Source organism: Heterodontus francisci, chromosome 1 (assembly GCF_036365525.1).
Source record: "Heterodontus francisci isolate sHetFra1 chromosome 1, sHetFra1.hap1, whole genome shotgun sequence".
Lineage (NCBI taxonomy): Eukaryota > Metazoa > Chordata > Chondrichthyes > Heterodontiformes > Heterodontidae > Heterodontus > Heterodontus francisci.
This window is the reverse complement of record NC_090371.1, coordinates 279,167,394-279,179,689: the sequence shown is the minus strand read 5'-3', so window position 1 is coordinate 279,179,689 and position 12,296 is coordinate 279,167,394. Positions and strand designations below refer to the sequence as shown.

Below are 12,296 nucleotides of genomic sequence, written 5' to 3'. Positions count from 1 at the left end.
CGGGGGGGGGAACGGGGGAAAGGGAGGTCGGGGGGGGGGGAACGGGGGAAAGGGAGGTCGGGGGGGGGGGAACGGGGGAAAGGGAGGTCGGGGGGGGGAACGGGGGAAAGGGAGGTCGGGGGGGGGGAACGGGGGAAAGGGAGGTCGGGGGGGAACGGGGGAAAGGGAGGTCGGGGGGGAACGGGGGAAAGGGAGGTCGGGGGGGAACGGGGGAAAGGGAGGTCGGGGGGGAACGGGGGAAAGGGAGGTCGGGGGGGAACGGGGGAAAGGGAGGTCGGGGGGGGGAACGGGGGAAAGGGAGGTCGGGGGGGGGAACGGGGGAAAGGGAGGTCGGGGGGGGGACGGGGGAAAGGGAGGTCGGGGGGGGGACGGGGGAAAGGGAGGTCGGGGGGGGAACGGGGGGAACGGGGGAAAGGGAGGTCGGGGGGGGGAACGGGGGAAAGGGAGGTCGGGGGGGGAACGGGGGAAGGGAGGTCGGGGGAGGGAGGGACGGAGGAAGGGAGGTCGGGGGAGGGAGGGGGGAGCAGCGGAGCGGAAGAGGAGTGCCTTTTTCCGTGCATGCGCCATAAACACAAGGACTGGCTGATGAGATGGAGCCAATTAATTTGCCCAACAATTGCCTGGAAGCACCTTCAGATGGAGGTGGCCACGTGCTGGACATCAGTCGCGTGCCACAATCCATGGATCCTGAGCGTTTCACCCCCTGGCCTAATGATCTGATGGACCATACATACGCCTGCCTGTTCAAAGCTCCACTTCCCCCACCTGCGGTACCCTCTCCTTGCTGTTCAATTACACAGTCACCTGTTCCTGCACCCATCCAAGCAGTGCACATGGACACACAGCCACATGTTTCCCCATCCGCCCTTGAAACAACCATGCAGAGCCTTGTGAGACTCCGCAATTGCCAGCTGCTGCCTGTCAAGCAGAGAAGGCGTCCAAAGGGGTCAAGCACTTGGGGAACATTCAGCAAGAAGAGACTGAGCACTAAAAGAAACAAGCATACCGTGTCCAGTGGTAGCACAAATGTGAATGCTCTTGCTGCGTACACAACTGGTGAGGTGGGAGTGCAGCCACACCATTCTCCATCCTCAGTGTTGCTTTAAGGCAAAGGTAGATAAGAGTGAAAGAAATGGAAGATGATGCTGATAGTAGTAGGCAGGATTAAATGGGAATGGATGGGAAGACGCACGAGTAGCATAACCACTAGCAGGGAACAGCTGGGCTAAATGGCCTGCTTTATGTTCATAGTCCAAAAGAAATGTGCTTCTTTTTCCAGCACCCTCACATCATTCATGTTTTCCCTGAGAGCAGCATTGAACCATCATGAGATAGGGGCAGTTACATCATCCTGACTCCTACAGCTGAGGTGGGTACTAAGTGATTCATTGGCCTATACTGCAGAGCATAAAGCATGCGCAACAGTAATTTCATTGGAGGGAGGGAAGCTCTGACACTGATGTTCTTTCATTATTTCCTTTCATGTAAAATGTGCCCTTGAGAAAACAATCCTTGACACTTAAGGACGGCATTCCAGCAAAGGAGGCAGTGCAGGAGATGACGCAAGGATGTGATGATTCCTGCATCTGTGGGTAATAAGTGCTTCATTGGCGACGTTATCAATTGGTGCCTTCACTGCAGAACTTAAAAAGGTGTGCGCAACAGTAATTTCAGTGGATGGAGGGAGGCAAGCTCTGACTCTGATTTGCTTTTCTTCTTTTCATGTAAAACATGCCGTCGAGAAAACAATCCTCGAGACTTACGGTCAGCATTCAAGCAACGAAGGCAACTGGATCATGCTGCGGAGCTCATCACGATGTGGAAAGGAACATTGCATTTATGGATGAATTGGGAATGCACATTGGGATGCGCTTGGGGAACATTCACCAAGAATAGACTGAGCTCAGACTCTTGTGACTTTGCCTTCTTCACATGGACAATACAGTAGTGGAATAGAGAGCCAAGCGTTCATTCACCACAAGGCTCTCCAGGAACAATCTCTTTAGCTGTGCATAGCAGAGACTCGGCCTGTCTGTCTAACGGGAATGCTGGACACAACACTCATGTATCCATGCACAGCAGTTCCTCGGATACTTAATGAACTTAATAAAACTTTTCAATAATTAAATCCAGAATTGTTGAGGTTTTGTTTTGCATGCTATTTCCCCGACTTTGCAACTGCACTTCAGATATTCAACTATGGTGGAGGGGTGGGTGAAGAGCAGGGAGGGGTGGGTGAAGAGCAGGGAGGGGTGGGTGAAGAGCAGGGAGGGGTGGGTGAAGAGCAGGGAGGGGTGGGTGAAGAGCAGGGAGGGGTGGGTGAAGAGCAGGGAGGGGTGGGTGAAGAGCAGGGAGGGGTGGGTGAAGAGCAGGGAGGGGTGGGTGAAGAGCAGGGAGGGGTGGGTGAAGAGCAGGGAGGGGTGGGTGAAGAGCAGGGAGGGGTGGGTGAAGAGCAGGGAGGGGTGGGTGAAGAGCAGGGAGGGGTGGGTGAAGAGCAGGGAGGGGTGGGTGAAGAGCAGGGAGGGGTGGGTGAAGAGCAGGGAGGGGTGGGTGAAGAGCAGGGAGGGGTGGGTGAAGAGCAGGGAGGGGTGGGTGAAGAGCAGGGAGGGGTGGGTGAAGAGCAGGGAGGGGTGGGTGAAGAGCAGGGAGGGGTGGGTGAAGAGCAGGGAGGGGTGGGTGAAGAGCAGGGAGGGGTGGGTGAAGAGCAGGGAGGGGTGGGTGAAGAGCAGGGAGGGGTGGGTGAAGAGCAGGGAGGGGTGGGTGAAGAGCAGGGAGGGGTGGGTGAAGAGCAGGGAGGGGTGGGTGAAGAGCAGGGAGGGGTGGGTGAAGAGCAGGGAGGGGTGGGTGAAGAGCAGGGAGGGGTGGGTGAAGAGCAGGGAGGGGTGGGTGAAGAGCAGGGAGGGGTGGGTGAAGAGCAGGGAGGGGTGGGTGAAGAGCAGGGAGGGGTGGGTGAAGAGCAGGGAGGGGTGGGTGAAGAGCAGGGAGGGGTGGGTGAAGAGCAGGGAGGGGTGGGTGAAGAGCAGGGAGGGGTGGGTGAAGAGCAGGGAGGGGTGGGTGAAGAGCAGGGAGGGGTGGGTGAAGAGCAGGGAGGGGTGGGTGAAGAGCAGGGAGGGGTGGGTGAAGAGCAGGGAGGGGTGGGTGAAGAGCAGGGAGGGGTGGGTGAAGAGCAGGGAGGGGTGGGTGAAGAGCAGGGAGGGGTGGGTGAAGAGCAGGGAGGGGTGGGTGAAGAGCAGGGAGGGGTGGGTGAAGAGCAGGGAGGGGTGGGTGAAGAGCAGGGAGGGGTGGGTGAAGAGCAGGGAGGGGTGGGTGAAGAGCAGGGAGGGGTGGGTGAAGAGCAGGGAGGGGTGGGTGAAGAGCAGGGAGGGGTGGGTGAAGAGCAGGGAGGGGTGGGTGAAGAGCAGGGAGGGGTGGGTGAAGAGCAGGGAGGGGTGGGTGAAGAGCAGGGAGGGGTGGGTGAAGAGCAGGGAGGGGTGGGTGAAGAGCAGGGAGGGGTGGGTGAAGAGCAGGGAGGGGTGGGTGAAGAGCAGGGAGGGGTGGGTGAAGAGCAGGGAGGGGTGGGTGAAGAGCAGGGAGGGGTGGGTGAAGAGCAGGGAGGGGTGGGTGAAGAGCAGGGAGGGGTGGGTGAAGAGCAGGGAGGGGTGGGTGAAGAGCAGGGAGGGGTGGGTGAAGAGCAGGGAGGGGTGGGTGAAGAGCAGGGAGGGGTGGGTGAAGAGCAGGGAGGGGTGGGTGAAGAGCAGGGAGGGGTGGGTGAAGAGCAGGGAGGGGTGGGTGAAGAGCAGGGAGGGGTGGGTGAAGAGCAGGGAGGGGTGGGTGAAGAGCAGGGAGGGGTGGGTGAAGAGCAGGGAGGGGTGGGTGAAGAGCAGGGAGGGGTGGGTGAAGAGCAGGGAGGGGTGGGTGAAGAGCAGGGAGGGGTGGGTGAAGAGCAGGGAGGGGTGGGTGAAGAGCAGGGAGGGGTGGGTGAAGAGCAGGGAGGGGTGGGTGAAGAGCAGGGAGGGGTGGGTGAAGAGCAGGGAGGGGTGGGTGAAGAGCAGGGAGGGGTGGGTGAAGAGCAGGGAGGGGTGGGTGAAGAGCAGGGAGGGGTGGGTGAAGAGCAGGGAGGGGTGGGTGAAGAGCAGGGAGGGGTGGGTGAAGAGCAGGGAGGGGTGGGTGAAGAGCAGGGAGGGGTGGGTGAAGAGCAGGGAGGGGTGGGTGAAGAGCAGGGAGGGGTGGGTGAAGAGCAGGGAGGGGTGGGTGAAGAGCAGGGAGGGGTGGGTGAAGAGCAGGGAGGGGTGGGTGAAGAGCAGGGAGGGGTGGGTGAAGAGCAGGGAGGGGTGGGTGAAGAGCAGGGAGGGGTGGGTGAAGAGCAGGGAGGGGTGGGTGAAGAGCAGGGAGGGGTGGGTGAAGAGCAGGGAGGGGTGGGTGAAGAGCAGGGAGGGGTGGGTGAAGAGCAGGGAGGGGTGGGTGAAGAGCAGGGAGGGGTGGGTGAAGAGCAGGGAGGGGTGGGTGAAGAGCAGGGAGGGGTGGGTGAAGAGCAGGGAGGGGTGGGTGAAGAGCAGGGAGGGGTGGGTGAAGAGCAGGGAGGGGTGGGTGAAGAGCAGGGAGGGGTGGGTGAAGAGCAGGGAGGGGTGGGTGAAGAGCAGGGAGGGGTGGGTGAAGAGCAGGGAGGGGTGGGTGAAGAGCAGGGAGGGGTGGGTGAAGAGCAGGGAGGGGTGGGTGAAGAGCAGGGAGGGGTGGGTGAAGAGCAGGGAGGGGTGGGTGAAGAGCAGGGAGGGGTGGGTGAAGAGCAGGGAGGGGTGGGTGAAGAGCAGGGAGGGGTGGGTGAAGAGCAGGGAGGGGTGGGTGAAGAGCAGGGAGGGGTGGGTGAAGAGCAGGGAGGGGTGGGTGAAGAGCAGGGAGGGGTGGGTGAAGAGCAGGGAGGGGTGGGTGAAGAGCAGGGAGGGGTGGGTGAAGAGCAGGGAGGGGTGGGTGAAGAGCAGGGAGGGGTGGGTGAAGAGCAGGGAGGGGTGGGTGAAGAGCAGGGAGGGGTGGGTGAAGAGCAGGGAGGGGTGGGTGAAGAGCAGGGAGGGGTGGGTGAAGAGCAGGGAGGGGTGGGTGAAGAGCAGGGAGGGGTGGGTGAAGAGCAGGGAGGGGTGGGTGAAGAGCAGGGAGGGGTGGGTGAAGAGCAGGGAGGGGTGGGTGAAGAGCAGGGAGGGGTGGGTGAAGAGCAGGGAGCATGCAAAATGCAGGGACCAGACAGTTGCAATGCCTGAAGTACTGTGGATAAGGGGAGAAAGCAACTGGATTGGGCATCCGCAGCTGGAGGGAACGGCTGAATGGAGAGGGCCGGAAGCGAGAGGCCGTAGAGAGCGTGCGAAGACCTTGGTGTCACCGGGTCCAGGGACAGGCCAGTAAGTCTTTTGCTGTTGTGTTTATGGCGCATGCACAGAAAAAGGCACTCCTCTTCCGTTCCGCTGCTCCCCACCCCCCCACTCTCTCCCCTTCCTCCCCCCCCTTTCTCCTCCCCCTCCCTCCGGTCTCCCCGCGCTGTATTTGCGCATGTGCCAAAACAGCGCCACCTACCGATCGCGTTGTCAACAATTGCGGTCCTTGGATTATAGCTCAACAAAAGAAGGGAGAGTTTGCTACTTCAAACATTTTTAAGATTTGTTTCACCGATTATATAGAATTTACAGCACAGAACAGGCCATTCTGTCCAACTGGTCTAGGCTGCTGTTTATGCTTCATACGAGCCTCCTCACACCTGACATCATCTCACCCCGTCAGCATAACCTTCTATTCCTTTCTCTCTCTCATACTTATCCACCTTCCTTTGAAAGGTATCCATGTTATTTAAACTTTGATACTGGGCTTTCAAGAGCACAAAGTCCACCAACATCCTCTTCATTTATTGATATTATGAGAGGTGTACTGTCTTTCCTAGTTCCACTTCTCTGCAGATCACAACATATATTTAAAAAATTGTTTACCCAGCTACCGATTTGGTTAATCATATACTCTCTTTATCCCAGAATAAAATACACCAACCAGGTTTCTTCAATAAACAACTAAATTAACAAGACTTATCCGATGCATTAAAGACACCTGACCTGTCTACCTAATCCCATTTGCCAGCACTTGGCCCATAGCCTTGAATGTTATGACGTGCCAAGTGCTCATCCAGGTACTTTTTAAAGGATGTGAGGCAACCCGCCTCTACCACCCTCCCAGGCAGTGACTTCCAGACCGTCACCACCCTCTGGGTAAAAGAGTTCTTCCTCAAATCCCCCTTAAACCTCCTGCCCTTCACCTTAAACTTGTGTCCCCTAGTAACTGACCCTTCAGCTAAGGGGAATAGCTGCTCCCTATCCACCCTGTCCAATGCCCCTCATAATCTTGTATACCTCGATCAGGTCACCCCTCAGTCTTCTCTGCTCCAGCGAAAACAACCCAAGCCTATCCAACCTCTCTTCATAGCTTAAATGTTCCATCCCAGGCACCATCCTGGTGAATCGCGTCTGCACCCCCGCCAGTGCAATCACATCTTTTCTATAATGTGGCGACCAGAATTGCACACTGTACTCCAGTTGTGGCCTTACCAAAGTTTTGTACAACTCCAACATGACCTCCCTGCTATTGTAATCTATGCCTCGATTGATAAAGGCAAGTGTCCCATATGCCTTTTTCACCACCCTATTAACCTGCCCTTCTGCCTTCAGAGATCTATGGACAAACACACCAAGGTCCCTTTGTTCGTCAGAACTTCCCAGTGTCAGGCCATTCAGTGAATACTTCCGTGTCACATTACTCCTTCCAAAGTGCATCACCTCTCACTTTTCAGGGTTAAATTCCATCTGCCACTTGTCTGCGCTTTTGACCATCCCGTCTATATTTTCCTGTAACCCAAGACACTCAACCTCACTGTTAACCACTCGGCCAATCTTTGCGTGATCCACGAACTTACTGATCCTACCCCCCACATGGTCATCTATGTCGTTTATTAATTAATTTGGCAGATTTTTTCCAGCTTCTCAGGAGAGATGCAGCACCAAGGATTTTAGCTCTCCCACACCAGATCTTTGCAGGGTTTCTTCAAAGAGGTAGAAAGAGATGAGCTGCATGCTTCTTCCTTGGCAAGTTGATCGCCAACTGTCTTCAAAACAATTCACCCCCAACTGAACTGAAAACAATATCCAAATCCCAAACAGCAGGTAAAAAAGGGCAAGTGTTTGCAGGTGCATGTGGCATGGGGTGGGAGGAGGTAACTGAAGAGTAGAACAAGGCGTTGTGGGGGCAGGGTTCGGCAATGCATCCGTAACGGACACCAGTGTATGTGGTAAAATGTTGAGGTCTGTGACTGGCAGGTTCAGGAATGAGAAATTTCCCATTGACTCATCCGTAACGGACACCAGTGTATGTGGTAAAATGTTGAGGTCTGTGACTGGCAGGTTCAGGAATGAGAAATTTCCCATTGACTTCTTCTTTCCAGACAAGTCCGACTTTAAAGAATTCACAACAGTGCTGGGAGCAGGAACAGCTGCTTCCAAAAACAGGACAAGTTAGGATTTTTCCAGCGGGTTCAGATTTTGTTCTGTTGAAAAACCTGCCAAAAAACCAGGAATGGTCTCGAGTTCGGAAGCCCCCCCGTGTTCCTGCTCACAGCGCCCGTCAGCTGTGAAACTGCTGGTGAAGTAAAAAAAAAGTGACAAATCACAAAGCTGCTCCGCAACTATCAGGAGGGGGGTAGGGGAAGGACGAGGGGGGGGGGGGGGAGGAAGGACGAGAGGGGGGGGGGGCAGAGGACGAGAGGGGGGGGGGCAGAGGACGAGAGGGGGGGGGGCAGAGGACGAGAGGGGGGGGGGCAGAGGACGAGAGGGGGGGGGGCAGAGGACGAGAGGGGGGGGGGCAGAGGACGAGAGGGGGGGGGGCAGAGGACGAGAGGGGGGGGGGCAGAGGACGAGAGGGGGGGGGGCAGAGGACGAGAGGGGGGGGGGCAGAGGACGAGAGAAGGGGGGGGCAGAGGACGAGAGAAGGGGGGGGGAGGACGAGAGAAGGGGGGGGGAGGACGAGAGAAGGGGGGGGGAGGACGAGAGAAGGGGGGGGGAGGACGAGAGAAGGGGGGGGGAGGACGAGAGAAGGGGGGGGGAGGACGAGAGAAGGGGGGGGGAGGACGAGAGAAGGGGGGGGGAGGACGAGAGAAGGGGGGGGGAGGACGAGAGAAGGGGGGGGGAGGACGAGAGAAGGGGGGGGGAGGACGAGAGAAGGGGGGGGGGAGGACGAGAGAAGGGGGGGGGAGGACGAGAGAAGGGGGGGGGAGGACGAGAGAAGGGGGGGGGAGGACGAGAGAAGGGGGGGGGAGGACGAGAGAAGGGGGGGGGGAGGACGAGAGAAGGGGGGGGGAGGACGAGAGAAGGGGGGGGGAGGACGAGAGAAGGGGGGGGGAGGACGAGAGAAGGGGGGGGGAGGACGAGAGAAGGGGGGGGGAGGACGAGAGAAGGGGGGGGGAGGACGAGAGAAGGGGGGGGGAGGACGAGAGAAGGGGGGGAGGACGAGAGAAGGGGGGGGGAGGACGAGAGAGGGGGGGGGGGAGGACGAGAGAAGGGGGGGGGGAGGACGAGAGAAGGGGGGGGGGGAGGACGAGAGAAGGGGGGGGGGAGGACGAGAGAAGGGGGGGGGAGGACGAGAGAAGGGGGGGGGAGGACGAGAGAAGGGGGGGGGAGGACGAGAGAAGGGGGGGGGAGGACGAGAGAAGGGGGGGGGAGGACGAGAGAAGGGGGGGGAGGACGAGAGAAGGGGGGGAGGACGAGAGAAGGGGGGGGAGGACGAGAGAAGGGGGGGGAGGACGAGAGAAGAGGGGGGAGGACGAGAGAAGGGGGGGGTGGGGGAGAGGACGATGGGGGGGGCAGTTAACGTCACCATAAACTGGTGCATTCTCCATGGCAATGCCTTTGCCACAGCCCACTTCCCAATCAGCACTCTCTTCTCACACAGTATAAGTTTGTTGTTTCTCTTATATTGGTATTCTTGCAGATTGTCCTGATGGGTACAAGATGAAAAGCTTCAACAATATGTCTCTTTTCAGCAATACTTAAGCTCTGTACTACCAAATGACAATTTCCTATATTTTTCTTAATTTGTTCATGAGATGTGGGCGTCGCTGGATAGGTCAGCATTTATTGCCCATCCCTAATTGCCCTCGAGAAGATGGTGCTGAGCTGCTGCCTTTAACCACTGCTTGGTTGGAGTCCTTGGAATGTAAGTACAGCAACAGTGCTGTTAGGAAAGGAGTTCCAGAATTTTGACCCAGCGACAATGAAGGAACGGCAATATAGTTCAAAGTCAGGATGGTGTGTGGCTTGGAGGGGAACTTGCAGGTGGTGGTGCTCCCATACATCTGCTGCCCTTGTCCTTCTAGGTGCTACAGGTCACGTGTTTAGAAGGTGCTGTCGAAGGAGCCTTGGTGAGTTGCTGCAGTGCATTTGTTGATGGTGCACACTGCTGCCACTGTGCATCAGTGGTGAAGGGAGTGAATGCTGAAGGTGCTGGATGGCAAAGGTCTGCAAAGGAAACCCGACCGAGCCCGAATGCCGGACCCGGAAGTGCGACCCGACCCGAACCAAACCCGACATGTCGTCGGGGTCGGTCAAGTAGCAGGCCTGTACATCAGTACATGGGTACAGGCCTGCTACCCGACCCAACGCAGAAGGGACCTGACGACGTGTCGTGTTCGGGTCATATCGCCCTTCCGGGTCCGGCATTCAGGCTCAGGCGGGTTTCCTTTGCAGACCTTTAGCGGCTGGGGTGCTAATCAAGCGGGTTGCTTTGTCCTGGATGGTGTCGAGTTTCTTGAGTGTTGTTTGAGCTGCGCCAATTCAGGCAAGTGGAGAATATTCCATCACACTTCTGAATTGTGCCTTGTAGATGGTGGACAGACACTGGGGAGACAGGTGGTGAGTTACTCGCCGCAGAATTCCCAGCCTCTGACCTGCTCTTGCAGCCACAACATTTATGTGGTTGATCTAGTTCAGTTTCTGGTTAATGGTAGCCCCCAGAATGTTGATAGTGGGGGATTCAGTGATGGTAATGCCATTGAACTTCAAGGGGAGATGGTTAGATTTTCTCTTGTTTGAGATGGTCATTGCCTGGCACTATTGTGGTGCAAATGTTACTTGCCACTTATCAGCCCAAGCCTGTGTGTTATCCAGGTCATGACTTATTGCTCTTTAAATATTGCGATAGCATTACCAAGGTATTAGTTTTAAAGTGTAGCTCTTAATAATATCAATGCCTCACACACAACTCATCTTTGAAGTTTGTAGTGTGCATCTCAAATAGTCCAAAGTCCCAGCTGGTACCTAATTACTTGATACACAATATGTTTTACTGATCTATATATATATTTCTGCCTACTGAAGAAATCTACAGTCCAAAAAATCTGGCACTACTAAATGAAACAAACATCGTGAGAGAGTGAAGTGTTAGCAGATAGATAGTTGCTCATCATTTTACAACTTGAATAAAATCTGCTTAACCCTTAATCCTCTTTGCACATGGTTTATTTAAATGGCTAACAAGTTGTATATTGTATCAAAATATTGCCTGCATCAAAGCATACAAGTATTGAGAGGAAAACCCACCTTTTGCTGAGAATGGCTGGCTGTTCAATGGTCCTGTGACTTCCACCAGCTTCTGTTATTTCCGTCACCTGTTTTTCTAATCTTTGGGATATTTCTGCACATCTGTTCATAAGCTGAAGTACCACTTCCCGCTCCTTGATTACTATTTTGCAATTCCATATCAAATCTTCACACAAACCATGTGACCGATTAAACTTTTTAAACTGAAAGAAAAAAATACTCCAATTATTACCCACAATAGTTAGTACTTTTAAATATTCCACTAAAAAAGTTGAAGAAAGCATTTCCTTTACTTTGATGAATTTTGTATTCATGAAGGATGCAAAAACATTAGGAACAAAATTACTTCCCTTCCCCAACCCCCGCCCCCTCACTCCCCCAACCCCAGTTATGTCAGAACTATAAGCATTATTCATTAGAGAACATGGTTAGGCGCAAGTCTTTGTACTCATCAACAATACACCTTCGCTTCCAACTTAAGTAAAGCATGTCCTAGAGTCCAGCATACATTCATTTACTCATACTGTGTCAACTGTGGCAGCACACTTGACTCTGAATTAGAAGGTTGTGGGTTCAAGTCCTGCTCCAGAGACTTGAGCATAAAATCTAGGCTAACATTCCAGTTTAATACTGATGGAATGCTGCATTGTTGAAGGTGTTATTTTTGGATGAAATCAAGGCTCTGACTGATACTACATCTCCAGGACTGTACAGCAGTAGTCTGAACATTGAAGATGAAAAGATTGGATGAAGAATGAAGGAAGATCAAGTGCTGTACAAACCCTGAACTGGGACCTTGTTTCCTGCTTCCTCTAATTTTTTGGATGTCCTTCTCCTTAAAAATAAAGTGGATGCAACTTTGCTGGCTCTCCTTCTGTAGGAATTCCTTTCCTTTTGTTGCATGCTACCTCACCCTCGGAGGAGGACTGAGTAGTTGATATTGGTGGCACAAAATATCTTGCTTACTATTGGTACTGGCAGGTTTGAAATATGGAATGTGCAACTGCCGGGCAAGGAAGTGCAAGTGCAGCCTAAAAAAAATGTTTTATTTTTTAAAATGGGAAGTGAAGCGAAAGAATCTGTAGGCAGGAGGTGGGTGGGGGGAGAGAAAGAGAGGAAGAACAAGCTGATCCAGCTCAGCTACAACACTGGCATCTACAAGGCAATATGGAAAATTGCCCAGGTATATTCTGCACATAAAAAAGGACAAATCCAACTCGGCCAATTACCACCCTATCAATCTACTACCGATCATCAGCAAAGTGATGGAAGGGGTCATCAACAGTGCTATCGAGCAGCACTTGCTCAGCAATAACCTGCTCACTGACGCTCAGTTTGGGTTCTGCCAGGGCCACTCAGCTCCTGACCTCATTACAGCCTTGGTCCAAACATGGACAAAAGAGCTGAACTCCAGGGGGGAGGTGAGAGTGACTGCCCTTGACATCAAAGCATCATATGACCGAGTATGACATCAAGGAGCCTGAGCAAAACTGGAGTCAATGGGAATCAGAGGGAAATCTACCAGCTGGTTGGAGTCGTACCTAGCACAAATGATGACGACTGTAGTTGTTGGAGGTCAATCATTTCAGTCCCAGGACATCACTGCATGAATTCCTCAGGGTAGTGTCCTAGGCCCAACCATCTTCAACTGCTTCATCAATGACCTTCCCTCCAAAAAGTCAGAAGTGGGACGTTGGCTGATTA

At 54.7% G+C, this 12,296-nt stretch overlaps 1 protein-coding gene across 1 annotated transcript in view; it reads right to left on the bottom strand.

Annotated features, from left to right (window-relative positions):
- The window catches only part of LOC137376971 (SWI/SNF-related matrix-associated actin-dependent regulator of chromatin subfamily A containing DEAD/H box 1-like), a 133,593-nt gene that overhangs the window by 36,394 nt on the left and 84,903 nt on the right, over positions 1 to 12,296 (bottom strand). Inside the window, exon 9 of the mRNA XM_068046001.1 lies at positions 10,593 to 10,795. Coding sequence (XP_067902102.1) covers positions 10,593 to 10,795 — 203 coding nt within the window. The remainder of the gene's footprint in view (positions 1 to 10,592; positions 10,796 to 12,296) is intronic.